We start from the raw sequence: 22,660 nt of genomic DNA, 5'->3' as shown, positions 1-22,660 counted from the left end.
CCCCCCTCCCTCACTCCCCTCCCTTATTCCCCCCTCCCTTACTCCCCCCTCCCTTACTCCCCACTCCCCACTCACTCCCCTCACCCGCTGCACGAAGCCCACTTTCTCCCCGATTGTTGCCATCGTCCCGCCTCCTTTGACTGACAACCGCTGCTGTCCAATGGGTAGCCGCCCCGCTGACCTCGTTCGTCCATTCGGGGGTGGGGGCGGCTTGCGGATGCGGAAACACGTCACGGAGCCAAGATGGCCGCGCCCAGGGCGATGCCGCGGATGGAGGTTTGGAGCCGCACTCGGGAAAAGCTCAGGAGCTTTCCACATTTTATGGCAGCGTGTGCCGCAGAGGTCAGTTCACATTTCATTTTAATCCTATCTAGGTATTGTCTTATCGAGCACTCAACCGGAATTGTGCATCTGTTTTGCAGCAGAATTATACATGGATTCATAAAGTGACCTCGCTGTAAACCGGTGTTGGACAGATGGAGGTCAATAGGGACAGAGCATACAGCTGTTTACCAAAGGGGGAGAAATGGAGATAGAGGCAGTGGGCAGAGTTCTCCGAAGTAGGGCTAAGGTGGCTGACTGGGACTGGACTGTGGAAGATGTACATCGAGCCCAAATCATCACATCAAACCACTGTCAGATGTGGGAGGTTGTAAGTCTGGAGGAGTTTGAGCAAAAGGAGACGTGTAAACCATCAAGGTGGGCGTTGTGACAGATAGTCCTTGGTTCTATAGTGTAGTGTAAGTGCCCGCTCTGAAGATGCTGGCAGACCAGCTGAGTTACTCCACAATTTCGGTTTTTGGTTCAGATTTCCAGTATCTGCAGTTCTTTGATTTTTTTTTTTGCATTTTTGTTTTCTTTTTGACTGAGTGCTGGAGCAGGCTCTGCTGTTAAGCGGAAGAAGTTCGTCCTGGTGATGTCTAAGATGTTGATGGTTGAAGCCAAGCACTTTATTAACAGTGCCTTTTTTTTTGCAACTTCTGACTTCATAGAAATCAGTGGTGCGGGAAGAGGATGATGTCTTTGGGACTGTGGATTTCGTCGAGGGACTGAAAATTGTGTTTTCTGCTTTCCACCAGTGTTCAATTGGAGGAAAACGTATGCAGACAATATGAATAAGACAATCTGACAACATAAAGGCCTGGTCAGAGATTTGGTAAAGGTAGAGCTGGGTGTCATGAGAGTACATTTGGAGACTGACCATTAGTCTCCAGGCGATGAGGCTGAAAAGCTGGCAAGGGAGATAGGAAGAGAAGGGGCTGCTGATAAATGGTTAGATGACTCTGGAGGTTAAAGTGCTGTCTTGACTAGAAAAACACAATTCTTTTACAATAAATAAACAAACATCTCCATGCCATACAATGTTGTCAGCAAAACTTAGGGAATGATGTAAAAACCAAAAGAACTGTGGATGCTGTAAATCAGAACAAAAACAAAGTTGCTGGAGAAACTCAGCAGGTCTGGCAGCATCTGGGAAGGAAAAAACAGAGTTAACATTTCAGGTCCGGTGACCCTTCCTCAGAACTGATGGTGGATGGGAAAATGTCAGTTTATCTGCAGAAAATAGGGAGGTGGGTGGGTTAGGGAGTAAACGATGGGATAGAGCCCAAAGAGAGAGAGAAAGACAGTTGAACAGACAAAGGAGTTGCTAGCGATCTGGCTGGGAGGGTGAATAGTTGTTAATGGGGACTGTTAGTGACTAACAACAGTGGGTGTGTAATGGCAGGCTTTGTGGTAACAAGGCCTGGTGTGTGGGGTAGGGAGCTGGGACATGGGAGAGTTTAGGCCCTAAAATTATTGAATGTAGCTTTCTCTACATTGGGGATACGAAGCATAGACTTGGCGACCACTTCGGAGAACATCTACGTTCTGCTCGCAAAAAAGACTCTGAACTACTTGTTGCCTGCCACTTCAACGCACCACCCTGCTCCCTAGCCAACATCTCTGTCTCTGGCTTGCTGCAGTGTTCCAGCAAAGCCCAACGCAAGCTGGAGGAACAACACCTCATTTTCTGCTTGGGGACCCTACAGCCCTCCGGACTAAATATTGAGTTCAATAATTTTAGGGCCTAAACTCTCCCATGTCCCAGCCCCCTACCCCACACACCAGGCCTTGTTACCACAAAGCCTGCCATTACACACCCCCTGTTGTTAGCCACTAACAGTCCCCATTAACAACTATTCACCGTCCCAGCCTGATCGTTAGAAAATCCTTTGTCTGTCCAACTGTCTTTCTCTTTCTTTTGTGCTGTATCCTATTGTCTACTCCCTACCCCACCCACCTCCCTATTTTCTGCATATAAACTGACATTTTCTCACCACCATCAGTTCTGAGGAAGGGTCACCAGACCCAAAATGTTAACTCTGTTTTTTCCTTCCCAGATGCTGCCAGACCTGCTGAGCTTCTGCAGCAACTTTGTTTTTGTTAGGGAATGATGTGTTACTCTGGGACACTTTTCAGTTCTCTCGTGTGAACTTACAAGTGTCAGACATTTTTTTTCCCCTCTTACTTGGCCTGGCGATCCTACTTCCCTCACTCTTCGTCTGAACTGCTTAATTATTTGTCACATAGAATCGCTGAATCCATACAGTGTGGAATGAGGCTATTCAGCCCATCAAGTCACCACCAACCTTCTGAAGAGCATCAAACCCAGACTGATCCCCTACCCTGACTCCGTAACCCCACATTTCCCATGGCTAATGCACCTAGCTTGCACAGCCCTGGACACTATGGGCAATTTAGTGAGGTTAATCCATCTAACCTGCACATCTTTGGGCTATGGGAGGAAAACACACAGATATGGGGAGTACGTGCAAACTCCACACAGACAGTTGCTCGAGGGTGTAATTGAACCTGGGACCCTGGCACTGTGAGGCAGCAGTGCTGACCAATTGCTAAATGATCCACATAGGTTCATTATTTGCTCTTTTTGTAGTCTTTATTAAAAATCTTTCTCCTTGCTATGATACTTACCTATAGTACAATAGTTTATTCCATCTCCCTTTTTGATTCTAAGGCGTCGGCATATGGCAGGTGTGTGGCTGCAAATACTCAGGGAAGCAAGGACCTCAGAAAGGACATGTGTGCAAACGAGTTTCAGGCACTTAAGAACTGCTTTACATTAAATGTAAGTTTTTGCTGGAAAAGAAAGACAAATTTAAAGTGCAGCAATATTTTACCTGCAAAACAGTCTGAAAATGTGTGCAGTATTATGTATATTTTCAATAATTGAAATAGCCTTAAATATTATTCACTATTGCAATCTGAAAATTAATGCACTGCAATAAATAATGTTGCATTTACAGGTCATTGCAGCTATATCCCTTAGACTTTTCTATTAGGTACATTATGTTTGAATGCTTCCAATATTAAAAATAAAGTTCCAAATAAATTATTGCAGTGGAAACCTTGTACCAATATTTTGAAAAAAAAACTTAGCAGCTGTAAATACAATGCTGCTCTAAGTTTATTAAATCTTTAGCTCTGGGTGAATACTGTAGTTCTCAAATGTATGTGGCCTTTCAAAATCTGTTGCAGATATATTATATTGGCTTTACAGGACTGTACGAGCTGCAGTTATTTGGCTTGAACCTCAAATACTAGATTTTCTATCTGCTAGCCAAATAGACTTTAGTGGGACAAATAAGGCATAATAAAGTATGTTATGTACAAATAATTGTTTCCATCCAACATTTAACAAATCTATGGTATACATAGAATATTCAGCAGCTATTACAGATTGTACTGTGAATGAGATCCTTTAACCTGTAATAAGTCCACAATTCTTCAGGCCTTTCATTATGCAAAGAATAATTGAGAGAGTCAACAGTGAAAATACCAATGATGTAAAGTTTTTTTTTCAATATTCTGTCAGTCTTTTTAATAACTCAGGTAACAGGGTACTCCTCAGACACTAACAATCATTGTAACAGTTTGTAAAAATGTCTTCACCCAGTACTATTTCCCCATTTGCGAAGCATGTTCACAACTCTTTTTTTAGCTAGTTCCACCCTGGAGCCAACTGTAAACAGCAGCCTAGATAACCCGAGATAACAAGGGGTGGAGCTGGATGAACACAGCAGGCCCTTCTGAAGAAGGGTCTAGGCCCGAAATGTCAGCCTTCCTGCTCCTCTGATGCTGCTTGGCCTGCTGTGTTCATCCAGCTCTACACCTTGTTATCTCAGATTCTCCAGCATCTGCAGTTCCTACTATCTCTGAAACAAGCCTAGATAACCTGACCTTTGACTTTCTTTTTCACCTTGTAAGGTACATCTTCGTTGTATTCACTGCAACCCCGAAGGCCTGTCTGAGTCTGGGAATATATGTAATAAAACAGAAGGTGGATTGGAAAAACTGAACAGGCCTAGCAGTGTCTTTGGAGAAAGAAACATTTCAAATTCAGTGTGGCATTTCTTCGGAATGGGGAACTGAATTGTGGATGAAAATCAATTTTCTTTAAAATGATGCTTTTCACATTATATAGCATTGCACTGAACCACTCTCCTTTAACATTTCATCAGAAAAGGGGGAGGGGAAGGGGGTTCTGAAATAAATAGGGAGAGAGTGGGAGGCAGATAGAAGATGGATAGAGGAGAGGATAGGTGGAGAGGAAACAAACAGGTCGAAGAGGCGGGGATGGAGCCAGTAAAGGTGAGTGTAGGTGGGGAGTTAGGGAGGGGATAGGTCAGTCAAGGGGGCGGGATGAGGTTAGTCGGTAGGAAATGGGGGTGCGGCTTGAGGTGGGAGGAGGGGATAGGTGGGAGGAAGAACAGGTTAGGGAGGCGGGAACGAGCTGGACTGGTTTTGGGATGCGGTAGGGGGAGGGGAGATTTTGAAGCTTGTGAAACCCACATTGATACCATTGGGCTGCAGGGTTCCCAAGCAGAATATGAGTTGCTGTTCCTGCAACCTTCGGGTGGCATCGTTGTGGCACTGCAGGAGGCCCAGGATGGACATGTCGTCTGAGGAATGGGAGGGGGAGTTGAAATGGTTCGCGACTGGGAGGTGCAGTTGTTTGTTGCGAACCAAGCGTAGGTGTTCTGCAAAGCGGTCCCCGAGCCTCCGCTTGGTTTCCCCGATGTTGAGGAGGCCACACCAGGTACAGCGGATGCAGTATACCACATTGGCAGATGTGCAGGTGAACATCTGCTTGATGTGGAAAGTTTTCTTGGGGCCTGGGATGGGGGTGAGGGAGGAGGTATGGGGGCAGGTGTAGCACTTCCTGCGGTTGCAGGGAAAAGTGCTGGGTGTGGTGGGGCTGGAGGGGAGTGTGAAGCGGACAAGGGAGTCACGGAGAGAGTGGTCCCTCCGGAAAGCAGATAAGGGTGGGGAGGGAAAGATGTCTTTGGTGGTGGGGTCGGATTGCAGATGGCGGAAGTGTCAGAGGATGATGCGTTGGATCCGGAGGTTGGTGGGGTGGTACGTGAGGACGAGGGGGATTCTTTTTTGGTTCTTATCGCGTGGACGGGGTGTGAGGGATGAGTTGCGGGAGATGTGGGAGACACGGTTGAGGGCATTCTCGACCACTGAGAGGGAGAAGTTACGGTCCTTGAAAAACGAGGACAACTGAGATGTACGGGAGTGGAATGCCCCATCCTGGGAGCAGATGCGGCGGAGGCGAAGGAATTGGGAATAGGGGATGGCATTTTTGCAGGAAGGTGGGTGGGAGGAGGAGTATTCTAGGTAGCTCTGGTAGGGTCTAGGCTCTAGGCCCGAAACGTCAGCCTTTCTGCTCCTATGATGCTGCTTGGCCTGCTGTGTTCATCCAGCCCCTGCACCTTGTTGTCTCGGATTCTCCAGCATCTGCAGTTCCTAATTTCTCTGATCCTTTAACATTTTACTAGTTTTCTCTGTAATGACGTGCATTTTTACTACTTTCCTCCCAGGCCAAAAAAGCAAGTTAAGGACAAGTTTTGATTTCTGCGAAGAAGTTCATCAACCACTACAGCACAAAAAGAACATCCCATTAGATGGTTGTCAAGTAGATCTGAACATCAATCCCCTGTAACAGGAGAACCGTGATCAAGAGAAGACTGTATTGAAGAGAAGAATGAACTCAAAAATAGAACAATATATCATTTATTTTCTTGGCTTGGTGCATTTTGTGAAGATGTTCAAATATCAAGCATTTTACCATGTTGCATCCAATATTTCTAGAACAGCCATTACTGAGGACATACATATCTGTTCCTGAATCCCAAATACCGCTTTGGTACTGTGACTTCAGATTTCCCTTTTTTTTTTGAAATGTATGAATGAAAAGTATATAGATTGAATTTTTTTTTGTATTGTTTGACAAGTTTTTTGCTTAAATGTTTCCATATTTTGTCTAATTAAATAATAAATGTTGTCTTGTAATACATCTAAGTGAAATAAAATATGTTTTCAGAATATTTTATGCAAGTCACATTATCTGCATTTCCACAACAGGATTAATCAAAGAACTCAGAAAATCTTGAGACAAATGTACCCCTTTTTACAGTACATGCTTCTGCATTAATTTCTGTAAACACAACTCTTGTTCAAGTTTCGTTCATGCATGCTGAACACTGTACACTCATTCCACAAGTAAGGAACAGTACTGTTGTCATTATGTTACTGAACTAGTAATACAGAAGCCTGGACTAATAATATAAAGGCGAGTTCAAATCTCACTATGGCAGACAGACAATTTCAATGCAGTTAATAATTAAATGCAGAATTTGAATTAATGACAATTTTAGTAATAGTACCCACCATAACTGCCACATTTTTTATTGAAAAGCTAGTTTATTCATATTCTTGAGATAGCAAGAACTGCAGATGCTGGAGTCAGAGATAACACAGTGTGGAGCTGGAGGAATACAGCAGGCCAGGCAGCATCGGAGGAGCAGGAAAGTTGACGTTTCGGGTCGTGACCCTTCTTCAAAAATGGGAAGGGGGAGGGGAGTTCCCCCCAACAAAAATAAAGACAGAATCCCCCTTGTTCTCACATATCACCCCACCAACGTATCATTCTCAGTCACTTCTGCCACCTACAATCCGACCCCACAACCAAAGATATATTTCCCTCCCCACCCTTATCTACCTCTCGTAGGGACCGCTCTCTCCGCAAATCCCTCGTCCGCTCCACACTCCCCACTAACCCCATCACCCCTGGCACCTTTCCCTGCAACTGCAGGAAGTGCTACACCTGCCCCTACACCTCCCCCCTCACCTCCATTCAAGGCACAAAACAAGCCTTCCACATCAGACTCGGGTTCACCTGCACATCCGTCAACATGGTCTATTGCATCTGCTGTTCCCGATATGGTCTCCTCTACACTGGTGAGACCACTCAGAGACCGTTTTGTAGAGCATCTGCGCTCTGTACGCGACAAATGACAACATCTTCTGGTCGTGAAACTCTTCTGGTCGTGAAACACTTCAACTCTCCCTCCCACTCCCTGGGTGACATGTTCATCCTGAGCCTCCTCCAGTGTCACAATGCGCCACCCGCAAACTGGAGGAGCAGCACCTCATATTCCACCTCGGGAGCCTACAGCCCAATGGCCTAAATATGGATTTTACCAGTTTCAAAATCTCCCCACCCCCCAGCCTCATCCCATGACCAACCCTCACATCTCCTTGATCTGACACAACCTGTTCATCTTCTCTCCCACCTATCCGCCCCTCCCACGTCAGTGACCAATCCCCACCACTCCCTACCTGCACTCACCAATCACCATCCACCAACCTTCCCCAACCCCACCCCTCCTCTCTATTTATTTCTGAGCTCCCTACCCCCTCTCCATTTCTGAAGAAAGGTCCTGACCCGAAATGTCAGCTTTCCTGCTCCTCTGATGCTGCCTGGCCTGCTGTGTTCCTCCAGCTCCACACTTTGTTATCTTGTTAATATCCTTGCCTAGATGAGGTATTTCATCACTGTGTGTTTGCAATGTAGTGAAATAGGCTGTCCAGCCTATTTAAGGGTGATACTCAGTTAAGGACGATAGGGACGCACAATAAATGCCACCATCACCACCAATGTCTATGTCCCCGAATGATATTTTTTATTATATAAGGTATAGATTGCTGAAAAATCCAATTTGAAAATTATACTAATTTCAACCCTGTGTATCTAAATAATTTTCTGATAGTGACTCACACCAACAGCCAGATTTTTGCTATTGACACCTTTGTCACAGTTTACTGATCTAAAAACTTTGTTGTAACTCCATGATTTCTTACTAAAAATGTAATCTTCTTTTCAGCCTGCCTGCAGTTCTGTTTACCATCGACTGACTAATTACCCCTGCAAACATTCTGTCAGGTTCAGGCCTGTCTTGACGTTATTTGTTAGCAATTGTGCCCATGACTACTAAAGTGTGCTTTTTGAATGCCACTTTTAACCCAAGTCTAGCTAGAACGTTTGTGGGATTTCTTCCAAGCCTGAATTGCCTTAAATCTGCTAACAGCAGCACTTGTGCTGCTAGGACACACTTCTGTTTCAGCATTCTTCCAACGCCAAACTCCAACAACCTTCTCCCAGCACACATGCAGATAAATTGAAAGCAGAGAACCCGTTCAGCTTCACAATGATGGGGTCTGTTCCACACTGTCCTTAAGCTGATCTTTAGAGTTTATTGACTGCTTTTCAGCTAACATTGTTCAAAATCCTTTTAAAAACCAAAAGAACTGTGGATGCTGTAAATCAGGAAAAAAAAAACAGATGTTGCTGGAAGAGCTCAGCAGGTTGGGCAGCATCTCTGAAGAAAAAAATCAGAGTTAACGTTTCGGGTCCGGTCAGTTCTGAGGAAGGTTCACCAGACCCGAAACGTTAACTCTGATTTTTTCGTCACATATGCTGCCAGACCTGCTGAGCTTTTCCAGCAACTTCTGTTTTTGTTCCAAATCCTGCTAAACTGTAGACTTTCCCGAGACCACGTTTTCAATTAGGACACCTGCTGTTTTTACAGCCTCATCTCTTCTATTTTAATTCTATTAGAATCATAGAATCCCCACAGTATGAAAACAGGCCATTCGGCCCAACAAGTCCACACCAGCTCTGCAAAGAGAATTCCACCCAGACTCACTGCCCTATTTTATCCCCGTAATCCTGCATTTCCCATGGCTAACCTACACATGCCTGGGCACTATGGACAATTTAGCATGGCCAATCCACCTAACGTGCACATCTTTGGAATGTGGAAGGAAACCAGAACACCTGGAGAAAACCATTGCAAATACAAGGAGAACATGCAAACTCCACACAGTTGCCCAAGACTGGAATTGAACCTGGGTCCCTGGCACTGTGAGGCAACAGTGCTAAACACTGTGCCACCTGCTGCCCCAAACATGGATAATCTTCTGAATTTGTTTTATGCTCTAGCAATTACTGAAGTTCACCATTTAAATTCTCTTATTTTCCAGCTGTGATTTTTAATCATTAACCATGAAGTTCACCTCCATGACACATTAGAGGGCCCCATCTTCCCTCAGTGCCGTGGAAATTTATGTGTATATCTACTGTGCTTCACGCAGTACAACTCTGATTTTCCTTCGGAAGTAACTAACTGATTCAAGCATTTTGGAATTCCCAGAAATTGTGAAAGGCCCTGTACAAATGCAAATTCCATCTCCAATCTGGTAGAAAGGTGTGAGATAAATATATCTTTTTGTAAAAAACAGTTTGAAGTTCAGTATAGTGGCCTACGGACATTGGTTTATTTTTGTGAAGTGGTTTGAAAATTAACTAGATCAGTCTTTGCGGATCCACGATTTAAAACCAGTACATGTCCAAGACCAGGTGATTGCAAAGCATCCTGGAGTGTTAATGGAAGTTTGCTGATACTGTCAGGTTTTATGACAGGAAAGGGGAAATTTTAGGTCATTAGTTGTAGCACAATCTAGGGCGAGTAAGTTTTTTATGAAAAGAAAAAAGTTCAAAGGTTTTTGGGTGCAATTGAAAAGAGACCTGACTAAAATCAATATGCAAGTATAGGCTCCCCTAGGAAAAGAGCTTGTTCGGAGCAGTGATGGAATAACAACTCAGATTTCAATTTAGTGAAACCCTCCAGGCCAGGCATATTTGGCTAGAACTGTGCAGCTTCTTTAAAAAAAAGGTCTAAGGTCTCACTTGAGAGAGTAATTCAGGGAAAAGACTTCACAACTAACTGAACAGGAACTGAGAAGAAGCAATTAAGACATATGTGCAGATCAGATAGGGAAGGAACAGATCTTTGAATTTTGATTAACTGTACATTGATGGTGTTGGATAGTAGATGGAATTTTTGTTTATATTCAACAGGCAATAGGGAAGGCAAATGGAATGTTGTCCTTTATTTCAAAATAAATGGAATATAAAAGTAGGGAGCTTTTGCTAAAATTATACACGGCACCAATCAGACCACAGCTAGAATACAGTAAACTATTTTGTTCCCCTTACTTAAGGAGAAGCAAGCTGGCTTTGGAGGCAGTCCAGAGAAGGCTCACAAGACTGATACAAGTTATGGAGGGACTGTCCTAAGAGGGGAAGTTGGGCCTGTATTCACAGAATTTAAAAGAGAGGCAACTTTATTGAAACATGTAAAATTCTTAGGGGAGTGACAGGATAGATGCTGGGTCATGACAGCATTATCTCAGAATGAGGGGTCACACATTTATGACAGAGATGAGGAGAAATTTCTTCTGAGGTTTGTGAATTTGTGGAATTCTTTACTACAGAGAACTGTTAAGGCTGTATCATTAAGTACATCAAGGCTGACACATTTTTAAATTTGTAACAGAATTAAGCGCTATGTGAAAAAGGCATGAAAACGTAGCTGAGGATAATCAGATCAGCCATACTCTCGTTGAATGGCAGGGCAGACTTGATGGTCTGAAACGGACTACCTCGGCTCCTACACCTTTAGCCTTATTGTTTTTGCTGTGTGTTTCAAAATCTTTCAAATTGTTATATTCAGAGAGTTTGATTGGTTTTCTTTTATTTCATACTTTTAATCATAAAGCAGGAATTATTACAAGTAAATCTTCAGCATTATGTATTACTTTGAGTGAAAATTCATCACATTAAAAGAGCTACGATCTATCTGGGATCTGACATACCAACACTAACATCAGTTGGGATCATAACAAAGATCATTACCAGGCTCTGAGTTCATTGAATTTTAGAGGGTTGTGTCTCTCAAAGAAACTGACGTGTGTCTGGACATAAAATGGCTGTGGTGTGGTGAAGTTCATTGCATATATTTTGAAAATTGCTCTGAATGTTGCTGAATTTTCTAGGAGTACAAAACATGATGCTGTATTAGGAAATAGAGTCTAAGCTTTTGCAAAATTGTTAAAAGATTAGTCAAATTTTACCAGTTTTGCCACACATCAGATAATCATTAATTAAGCCTACACCTTGAATTCTGATAAGCCATTTAGCAGAGTCTCAATAGATTGTATTAGACCTTTACTAAAAGGAAAGGAAATCTGTATCTCTTAATGATCATGGATGTTCCAACAAGATTTCCTGAAGTTATACCTTTAGGAAAAATTGTCAAAATGATAATGGAAAAGTTAGTTCTTTTAAAACAAAAATGGGTTACCCAGAGAAATGCAATGATATCAAGGTCAAATTTTATGCTGTAAATATTCAGGGAAATAACAACTGGTTTAGGAATAAAACAGTTTTCATTCCTTTTTCTCCCTCCATCTCAAAGAGCACTGGAAAGATGATATGAAGCTTTATAGACCATGATTAGAGCATATTGTCAAGAATGCCATAATAATTATATAAAGGAACTCCCTGGTTACAATTTCTCATTACGGATGCCCCTAATGAGTCCATCAGGTTCAGTCCTTTTGAACGGATACATGAACATGAAGTAAGAGGAACAGTTAGACAGATTGAAGAAAAATTGAGAAACCAAAGCTGGGAGACTACACTTCCAGCCCACATTACAAGTTTGAGACTGAAATTAACCAAAGCATAAGAGTTTGCAAACTAGAGCAGATTAAAAGGATGAAGTTCAACATTTTGTTACTGGACACAAGGTGTTAGTATTGTCATGTCTCTGGGGTACAATTAAAAGCAAGGTTCACTGGAACTTGTCAAATCCAAAAGAAACTCAATGTAAATTGTGCAGCTAGTGCTGCAGACAGGACCCAAAGTAAATGTCATGTTAATATGTTGAAGAGATATGACTATGTTAAGTCCTAAAAAAATGCAGATTTATAGTAATGAAAAAAAAAGTGAAACAAAAATACCAGAACACTTGGAGAACAAACCAGAAATTGAAAATTCTAGTCAATCCTGCAGCAATCAATTTGGATTACAAAGATTCTTAATGTTTGACAACATGATTTTATTTTCATAAATCTTTTGAAATAAAGCTTAAAGCTATTACAGAGTCATAAATTAATTTTTTTGACTAGACCAGACTAAAATGTCTGTAGCTCATGATATTAATTGGGGACTTGTCATCCACAAAACATCCTTACAGGCTTAATCCCAAAAAATCAGCTCAAATGAAGGAAGAGAATAAGTTCATGATAGACAGTGACATTATTGAACTGAGTCTACTAGGTGGAACTTGCCAATCATGATGATACCAAAATTACCTGGGTTCCAATGATTGGACATTATCTCAAATCAAGGTAGTAAGCAAAGTGCACTGGTGTTCCATTCTACTGAATTGAAAGAATTGGACACAATTTTTCACCAAAATAGACTTGCTAGAAAGGATATTAACAAGTTCCATTGAATGATAGAGCCAAGAATTCAGCTTTTGTAATACTAGGTAGACTTTATCAAAGTAGCACAAATATTTCAACCATTAGCCAACAAAGACATTTGGGGAACTATTTAAGTGGAGATTGCATCAATGACTTTTTTGTTTTCAGCCAAACCTGGGAAGAACAGTCCCACCAGTTGGCTGGACTGTTTGATCAGCTGAAAAGAGCCAATTTGGTCATACATCTGGCTAAGGGTGAATTTCCCAAAGCAACAGTGACTTATTTAGGCCGGACTGTGGAACAAGGCCACGTCACATCTAGAGAAGTAAATCTAACCCTAACTCTATCAGGCTTCAGACAAATCAAAATTTTGCAATATGTTGCATTAGTGTATTTTATTGTTAGTTTGTTCCCAACTTCAGTACTATTGTGGCTCATTTAACAAATTTGTTTAAAGCACAAAAGATTTCAATAGATGCAAGAATGTCAGAGTACCATTCACAACTACAACGGTTTTAGCAGTGATACTGTGGGGGTTTATGACAGATGAGCAAAAACATTAAGCCATTAGCTAAATAAGCATTTGGGATGAGCAAATTTTCAAAAATATTTACTTCAAAATCTGTCGGGTGTAGTTTGAAGGAGACCTGACTGAAGTCAGAAAGAAGTATAGTTTCTCCTGGTAAGGGAGATTATTCAGAGCAGTTAATGGAATATTAACTCCATATAAGGGTTTTAGTTTTTGAAAACTTCCAGACCAGGAGAGTTTGGTTAGATTGTAAAAGAATTTAAAAGAAACTCTAAGTACCCAGTTGAGAGACTATTCAGGGAAAATACTTCACAGCACACAGATCAGGACCTGATAAAGTTAAGTTAAACCTAAAGATAAGGATTAAGTGCAAACTGACAATGTTGGGGAGTAGATCGGATTTTGCTTTGCTGTGTTTTGAAGTCTTTCAGACTATTACATGTAGCTTGCTTAGTTTGTTTTATTTTTTGGTTTCTTTTATGAAATAAACTTGTCTCACTGTTAAAACGGAATCTGCATCCTTGTGTGCTTGTTTCAGTGAAAAGAAAACAAAATATTATCTATCAAGCCAGATTTCATTCTGGGATCTGACTTGTCCAGTCATAATATCGGCTGGGATCATAACAACAGATATTAAAGGAGTTGTACTGCATCATGTCCTGGAGAAGACATTGTCTTCCTGGCACCGCTCTGTTTACACTGTTGATTCACCACAAATTAAGACAGCAGTAAATTAGAATTGAGGTAGTAGTAAATGCATGAAACAAAATTGGCTCAAAACTTCTAAGGCATAATTACCAAGAATTTATGAACATCAATTCTGATGGCCAATAGGGAGAACCTACCGAGGAAAAAAAAGTGAACAAATGAAATAACCTTTCGAAAGCTCTCTTTTTCCCTTCCGCAACTGAAAATTTTAAGGTGTAGAATCGGGTTTGTTTTTAATTTGTTCTTGATGTGGACATAGTGATGTTTCCTGTATCAAACAATTCATTAAAATTTTTAATAATATTTAATTATGGAATAGCTAGAAATACATGGAAAATGCATAGGACAGAAGTGAAATAATTAACTCAAGTAACGACAACAAGTCAGTAATGATCGAACACATACGATAGGAATTATTTCAAATTTGGTTATTTGTGTTATTCTTACACTACAAATTAATTCAATGAAAATTGCTCAACAAATCAGTGTTATTCTTGTGATGAGACAGCCTAGTCTGCCTTTATCCCGTAGCAACAATTTCCACAAAATACAAAAGAGAAAAATCAATACCAAATGTTTTTATTAATAGCACTTTATTTTTAAATGAACCACTTACAATTAGACAGAATACATGATGTATCTGCAAGATACGTTCCGTTTGATTTTACACCTGTAGCTAATATTCATTTGGAATGTTGCTTAAGGTTGGATTTCATCAGAAATGTTTCCCTGGCTTAAAGTGCCAAATGCTTAGTCCCGCTTCACCATGATTTAGTCTCACTCGTAGATTCTTTAACTTAACTTCATTCACCCCTTATTTCAAATACGACGGATGACTGGTAAAAGGAAAATCCTGACTTGGGAGGAGTCAAAATGGCCAAGAAATAACTTAAAATGTACCAAAAGAAGATATTATTTCACACAAGACTTAACTACAAGTATTAGGGGAAAGCTCTTGGTATATAGTGAATAAATCATAAGCAATTCTATTTTTTAAAAATATCTAATCTTTAGGTGAATGAAAATGCTACAGTCTTTTAAGAGGATTGGGGAAAAAAAAATCCAAACATCTACAAAATTCAGGTGAGGTAATGAACTGGAAGATTGACAAAGTTTTGACCTCTAACTTTTTGACTTTAACAATGTCTTCATTATTGTTTAACCCTATGTTTTGAAGGAAGCAAAACATTAAACAGGAAAAAGGACAGAAAAATTGAAATAAGTTGAGCCATTTCAGTCACTCATACCAGGAAACGTTGTAAATCAGATTTCAGTGCTTACTGAAAACATGCAGTAGGAAGTATAGCTTACACCACCCATGTGGTGGGTTCACAAGACTTGGCTGGACCTTGAAAAAAGGCATCAAGTGGAACTCAGGCACTTATCTACAGGAAACAAAGAACTCTGAAGGCTAAGGCAATGAACACAGTGTCTGCTCATCTCCCATCAAGTAACTTAAGCAGCATTCACCAGGGTCTGGGTGCAGAATATAATATCATGTAAAAGTAAACAGGTTCTCTAATTGTCTGACACTAACAACATATGCTCTACAGTTCTTTAATTTTGCTAGAAGATAAATACAGAAAATACATGCATCAACAAATTACATTTAAAATGAAAGGAGATGACAAAAGTAATTGGCAATGGACAATTTTGACCTTTGATCCCCTACAGCGCTGTTAGTGACCAGATACCAGCTACTACAATCTTAAATATGAATACAACATAAATACTTTATGAAAAATTCAGTTAATGGTCATGCTTTGATTTGGTGATGTGCTAGAAAGTTAAGAATTATTGGAAGTTGTCAGTGGTCTAAAAATATTAGCAAAAATAGCGACCATGTTTTAGGCCAAAATAACTCAGGTAGATACAATAACCTGATCCTCTGTCCTGATTAATTTTCACAAATAAAATTGATTTTCTAATAAAGACAATTCTGAAATCAAAAACCTGCTGCCTGTTCCAAGCCTACAGAGAATGTGAGATACTATATGCTTTAACACTATTTACGTGTGCACAGTTCATGTTTGTTTCTAAATATATTACTAAATTACTTCTATGAGAAACCACTAAAATTGGGTTATTCTGGAGGCATCATCATTGTTAGATTTGTTTTTTGTACAGTCTAATTTATTCACGGGCTAGGCCAGCAACTAGTATCCATCCTTAATTTCTTGGAGAAGTGATGGTGTGCAGCCTTCTTGAAATGCTGCAGCCTTTGGGGTGTAGGTTTTCTCAGTGTGTGCAAAGTGCCAGTGATGTATGCCAGCAGACTTTAGTCTATGTTTTAAGATATATTCCACTATATAATTTTATGTAAATTTACCTTCTCTGCCTCACCTAAAACAGCTCAGGTACTGGCAACTGAATCTTACATTCAGTCCGATTTGACATTCCAAGTTTTCAAATGTTCAATAAAATGTTTGCCAGGAAATTTAAAAAAGGTTAATTCTTTGTTTAAAAACAATACAAAAGTGTATTTTGCAAACGAACATGAGGATTTAAAAACTATTGTGTACAGAGCCTTTTACTATATTTATTCAAAAGTATATTAATCTCAGTTAATTTCCATTTGTGAATTTGCAGTTGATGTAGGAAGTATGAGAGTATGCTGTCTAGAACCACTAGGTAAAGGTCAGAATTAAATATTGCACTATTAACCCTTCATAAGATACACAATGTGCAAAACAATTACATTGTTGAATGATTTAGTCGGGGTCACAGTGTCAAAATTATAGATGCAAATTCAATGTGCTTACATAGAATTAATGGAACAAGTTAAGAAAACAGACCACATTTTAAAGCACATAATATGAAAGGTGCTGAATTTGTTTATTTTAAAACATGGAATGTTGAAAAGTTTGAAATCAAATTCTGAAAACATCAGCTTATAATGTGTAGATCTGGGAGTTCGCTTTCTCGTGCACACTTGTAAACAAATTAGATATTAATTGCAAAGATCTTTACAATAAGATATGCAATCAACCAGCCTCATGAATAACCATTTAGAAATCCATACAAGAAAATCCCACTGTTTACAATAAAACAGCACGTTGCCCTGAGAGGAAAAAGACACTAGGAATGGCATTTCCAATGTTTGAAAACAGACCTGTCTTCAGTCAACAGTACATTTAACTGTTAGAATCCCAACAGTAAAGTCATTTTCATTCATTCTTGGTGGCTTCTGGGTGGATGGGCACAGAACAACAGAAATTACAGTTTCCAGTAATTCAGACACTTCCTTTCAAATTTTCTGGTTGAGCAATGCCCTGTAGTAATCAGCATTTCTGTGCAAATAGTATACTGAGCTACACAGGTACAGTCATTGGTTAATCTCCTTGTAGAATGTTCATTATTTCAGCAGGCAACTAGGTTCTGATATCTATTTGGTTTTCTCGGAATTCATTTGATCTTATTTCAGAATTCTCACTGAAGTCCAATTTAATTGATTTGTGTTCAGCAGACTTTGCTCACACAATGCAATGCAGATGTGACACTGTGTAAGCTGCACATAGGACACCAAAGTAGCTTAATACCATCCAGGATATGTCATTATTTGCATTTCAAAACAGATTCCCTCTGGAAGTGCAACGGGTTGGAAATGTTGAATCATGTATCTTTTTCTGTATCTGTCACTTGCTTTATCTTTCGACTTTGAATTATCTGAAATGATGCTCCTGCTACTTGTTTTAGTTGACTCTCCAGTGCACTTCGGAGATTATCGGTTTTAAAGTTTGGCACTGGATCAAGGCTGATGATCAACTTACCATTGTCACTTTGATAGCTTTCATCCATGCTTGACCTTAGGTCTCTCTTTTTTCTACGGAGGTCACCACCTCCGTCAAGTTTCAAATCTTTATATGGCTCACCATCCTTCTGGCTTGGATTCTTTTCATTATGGTTTGATGGTGCATTTGGGTCTGCGCGTTGAAGATTAATATTTCCCTTTAAAGCCTTCTGTTCTTCCTCAATTTTCTTTTCATCAAGACTTTGTGCTCTGTTGATAAGATTTTCCCTTCTATCTTTGTGACCTTTATCTGCATTCACAGGCCACTGGATCTTTTCCTTCCTGTTTTCAATGTGTCCTGGTTGATTAGGTTTTTCCTGGAATGTATCCCCATCTCTGCCGTTCATATTCTCATTCCTATGTTTTTCTGCTTCTTCCGCTTTTAAAGGCTTGGTCTCACCTTCCAATTCAATCTGATGAACCTCTTCTTTTGATTTTGCTTTAATACCAAGATTTTCAGAAATTTTTGGGACTTTGGTCTCATTGTCTGGAACATTTGGATGTCTTTCTCCAGGTTCAGGTCCTTCCTTTTCAATTTTAACAATATTATTCAAAGGAACATTTGGATTTCTCACTCCGTGTTCTTGGATAGGTTTAGCTCCTTCAACATGTGCAACTGCTTTTGGGACTTCAGGATCAAGGTGAGGCACCAGCCGTTCACCATCTCTTCCTTTTGATAGAAGGTTTGCGGCCTCATTTTTTTGGAGGTCTTCTTTAAAGTTGTCTCTAGACTGAAGGACAAATTGAGCACCTTTGTGATATTCAACATTAGTTCTAATTCCAGCCTTCTGTTTAGAAGCAAGAATTTGATCCTGGTTATCTGGGACATTACCCCGAACTTCTTGCAAAGTATCTTTAGGCTCAACACCATCCTTACGGTGATCAACTGCTGGTAGATCCTGACCAAATTTGGCAGAATCAATCTGGGAATCAGCATTGATCACGTTAGGTTTCTCTGCCTTCTGCCCATTGAGAGTGTCAATATTTTTCACCTGATCTTCAATTTCTTCAGCCGCTTGTTCTTTCACAGGGTTTTCATTGTCTGCAGAAGTTTAAAAAAAAGGAAAGGTTAATGCAGGTGTTTTACAGGAATACACAAAGGCCAATGCATAAGAAAAGGGCCAATTCTGCGTAATACAATTCCACGTTTATTCTTAGAAATGCCCATTTAAAACCCAGCTCGGTTTTAACCAGGAATTCACGCGACAGATTCAATATTCATGGCACTTGATAGCAGTTTATTCCACAAATTTACTACATTAAACTGATTTAATTTAGCTCAGTTTCTTAAACTTTAAATCTTTTCCTGTGTCCTTTGAACAATTTCCCAAAATGAAATTTGGTCTATCCACTTTGTCACAACTTTAAAACTTCATATCATGTTCCCATGTTGCTCAAATTGGTTTTCGTAAGGAAAACAAAATCTCCAAAAATCTCTTTGCACAGGTCGACAACTTAAATATTGTTTCCTTGCCTTCCAATGCTTTTTTAAAATATACGGAAACTCCAAGTAGCATAAATATGTTATAGATCAATGTTATTCTTTTGGCCAGATATAGTGCAAGTGGGAGGCAGTAGTATAGTGATATTGTCACGGGATATGGATTCAAATCCTACCATGGCAAATGGTTAAATGTAAATTCAATTAATAAATCTGAAATTAAAGGCAAGTCTGATGGTGACCATGAAACAATTGCTGATTGTCACAAAAAGTTGTCACGTTCAGTAATGTCCTTTAGGGAAGGAAAGCTGCCATCCTTATTCAGTTTGACCGACATATAATTGACTCGATTGCCCTCTAAAATAGCCTAGCAAGTCACTCAAAGGGCAATTAGGTATGGACAACAAACGTTGGCTTGGTCAGTGATACCTACATCCCATGTAAGAATTAAAAACTATATACAAATGTTTGTGCTATTTACGTTGGCAATCAGAGTCTTTCACGGTGGTGGCTCTCACACAGTCGAGCATTCAACCCTCTTAATATTTTGTAAAATCTATCACTTAGTAGTAATTTTTTGAAAGCTGTACCTTACACATACCTAACATCTATTAATGACACATATTACTGACATCATAAATACTAATAATTCATTTTACATCTAAATGTAGTTAATCTATTACTTTAAAAAAATGTAGCTGCTATAAGGATGTTTGATGACTGCTGCAGACAGGATGGGCTAAGGGCCTCTCCTTGCTACAAAAACTTGACTCTTTGACAACATATTATTGAATACATCATCTGTTTGGGGAGTAAAGCAATAATTCTATTTACATTGGATAAAACATTAACACATTCGTCACTTGTTTCACGGTTCCAACGTATAGATAATTTAGAATTTCATTCATATAATTAATAAATATTGACTCCAACATTTTCCCCAATGATGTGCTGTAATAGCAGGACTGCACTCAATAAGCCATACTGAACACGAGACTAGCTTGTGCATTCCAACTCCAGCGCAACATGAAAATATTGAGATAAGGGATGCGGTAGTTGAAAATTTCAGGTTTGGCTTAACCTGAAAATGTCAGGGGCAGGCTGGTAGAACAGAAGGCAGTTGGTTAATCTATTGCAAGACTGAGTTGAAATGATACAGAAGACTCATGTAAGATTTTGTGGCACTTTTAGAAATTCCTTTCAAACATTTTCAAACGTACGCATTATCTCTTACGTTCTTGTTACCTACTCACCACTTAGACCTTCAGAATATTTGTTGCATACTACTGACCTCCCTTAACACTGAGTCCAAACTTAAGCATAACTTCAGCAAACTGCATTGGTTTAACAGAAACATTCTGCCTGAGTGAAAATTTGAAACTATTCCTTTATATAGTTGCTCTATTCTAGACATTCCCTTTGCCCAACTATTCATTAAAATTTTGTCAATAAGTGAAAATGCTTTTGACGATCACAAGAGCAGATATTACTTCAAGGGAAGAAATTACAAACTTGTGCTCACACAATCAGTAAGATGGAGCGTTCTTCAAGATTGAGGTAATCAAGAAAGATAATAATAGAAGGTACAAGACGCTGTTTCAAATATGCCTTGGTCTGATAGAACTTGAGATAGTACAGCAATATGATGCTTATGAGCAGTCATGTTAGAAAAATTTAAATACTTCCCTCCATGGCTAAATTGATGTGACAGCTATGACAAACGATGGGAAGAAGTGCAAGAGTTGTGATAACGAACAGATGGTATATCATGCATGCAACAGGACTGGCTGATAATATAGAAATATTCTTTGTGCATAATCTCCATTTATTTTAAGATGCCATTCAAATATGACTGATTGTACTAAAGTTCTTAGTTCAAAGTACTTACTGTAATTTATCAAACATCAATTATGTTCTCTTTACAGAAAATGGCCATTGAATTCATGAGTAACATACAAGTGTAAACATTACTTCTGATTACAGACGAATAAAATATTGCAAATTCTAACATCTCATGTCGGCTCTGTCAAAAAAATCACTATGACCGATTATTTAAAGGCAAATATATTGTAGTGTAAAACATTATAGAACCAGCTATGTATCAAAACAGGTAAAAATTCAAAGTATAATGTAAGTTTTACTTTGAAATCCAATGCTGAGGAATCTATCATTTCCATTTCCTTCTTCCAGCATAAAGCAACTTTGATGACAGTTGGTGCTACATCAGTGCATGAGCGGCTTGTCTCAATCTTGTCCCTTTATGTTAAATAAATTAGTTAAAAGCGATCCAGATTAAGTAATGAAAAGATTCCTCAAGCATTCAATTACTGGTTCTCAGTATGACAAAACATTGCTCAACTTTGTTCTGTTCTTCGTAATGATTCTTACCCTGCTGTCCTTTGTCCTCATCGATTCTTTGTTGGTGAATTTCCTTGTGCTGTTCCTGAATGACAGCTAACAGTTTCTCCTGTTGGTCCAAAAGCCGTTTTTGCTGTTGCTGTTGTTCTTTAATCACCTTCAGTAGAACTATATGATCCATATGTTTTTCACCATCTGTATTAGAGAAAAAAAGATAAACATGAAATCAGCATTTTTTTGCTAAACAAAATGACAGCTGAATTGTTGCTTTATACTTTTAAATGTACACATTTGTTCATTTTTGGATTAGAAGCTTTAAGTTGGAGCATAGCTGCACCTAAAATCTGTTTGCCCATCATCTACTTTTAAAAAAATGGGATGGGGAGAAAATTGCAAGTAGATTAACAGAAATTATTTAATTCAAGATCTTTTAATGTGGTGATGAGAAACTCTTCAAAATTTCTAGTAGATTACATATTTGCCACTCAGTTATTTCCAGTAAGGTGATCTAATAACCTGTGGCAAGATATGGTAGGAAACCCTATGTTTTCACAGTAAAGGAAATATATATTGTTCCACAGTAGGGACACCAACTACCTGCAAGTTGCATGACCATCTCTTAAAATAGTAAAACTGCATGTCATACAGGGGTTTGGGAAGCTAAAGCATAGAAATAAATAACTCAAAGCACACGAAGAAATTCAATAAAATCTGCATATTCTGCAGAGTAGAATTTTGGAACTGCAGAGTTTCCAGTTTTAGTTCTTGTTCAGCTTTGTTCAATTATGATTCATAAAGGGGAAGCTACAAGCAGCATTTATTAACATGCTGTATTCTGTTTATCATGTAAATAAAATAGCTACAGGCCAGAATTTTTCAAAAATCATTTCATTTTGTTCTGCATCCATGAACTAAAGCAATTTACGTCATCACAAGAGCACGGTTTTAACAAAAGAGCAGCAATGTTCCTTTTTATAAATACTTTTTAAAAACTGGTAACGAGGGAGTGGGGAAGAGGAAAGGACTATATAAAAGGATAACTGTAAAATCTACTGTGCTTGCCCTAACAAAAGATGCTTCACTACCTTCTTAAAAAAAAAAGGTACAACTCCATCTACTTTGTCACAACTCACCCTCGCCTCCTTCAGCTGGT

At 39.4% G+C, this 22,660-nt stretch overlaps 3 protein-coding genes across 4 annotated transcripts in view; 1 reads left to right on the top strand and 2 right to left on the bottom strand.

Moving 5' to 3' along the window:
* Nucleotides 1-218, bottom strand: part of tepsin (TEPSIN adaptor related protein complex 4 accessory protein) — a 42,468-nt gene extending 42,250 nt beyond the window's left edge. For both annotated transcript variants that reach the window (XM_048610897.1, XM_048610898.1), the window contains exon 1: nucleotides 85-218. In XM_048610897.1, the coding sequence (XP_048466854.1) occupies nucleotides 85-123 (39 nt within the window). In that variant the 5' untranslated portion in view covers nucleotides 124-218. The remainder of the gene's footprint in view (nucleotides 1-84) is intronic.
* ndufaf8 (NADH:ubiquinone oxidoreductase complex assembly factor 8) lies at nucleotides 209-6,390 on the top strand. Its single transcript, XM_020510200.2, has 3 exons — nucleotides 209-342; nucleotides 3,017-3,127; nucleotides 5,886-6,390. Exons 1-3 carry the CDS (start codon nucleotides 244-246, stop codon nucleotides 5,901-5,903), a joined length of 228 nt encoding a protein of 75 aa, XP_020365789.2. The 5' UTR covers nucleotides 209-243; the 3' UTR covers nucleotides 5,904-6,390.
* Nucleotides 6,391-14,494: 8,104 nt separating this feature from the next.
* LOC109910947 (putative sodium-coupled neutral amino acid transporter 10) overlaps nucleotides 14,495-22,660 on the bottom strand; it is an 84,696-nt gene continuing 76,530 nt past the window's right edge. Inside the window, exons 7-9 of the mRNA XM_048611109.1 lie at nucleotides 22,641-22,655; nucleotides 21,538-21,702; nucleotides 14,495-18,750 (exon numbers count right to left, since the gene is read on the bottom strand). Coding sequence (XP_048467066.1) covers nucleotides 17,531-18,750; nucleotides 21,538-21,702; nucleotides 22,641-22,655 — 1,400 coding nt within the window. The 3' untranslated portion in view covers nucleotides 14,495-17,530. The remainder of the gene's footprint in view (nucleotides 18,751-21,537; nucleotides 21,703-22,640; nucleotides 22,656-22,660) is intronic.

Source organism: Rhincodon typus, chromosome 23 (assembly GCF_021869965.1).
Source record: "Rhincodon typus isolate 14 chromosome 23, sRhiTyp1.1, whole genome shotgun sequence".
Taxonomy (NCBI): Eukaryota; Metazoa; Chordata; class Chondrichthyes; order Orectolobiformes; family Rhincodontidae; genus Rhincodon; species Rhincodon typus.
Note: the sequence above shows the minus strand (reverse complement) of the source record. Positions and strands in the feature narration are given on the sequence as shown.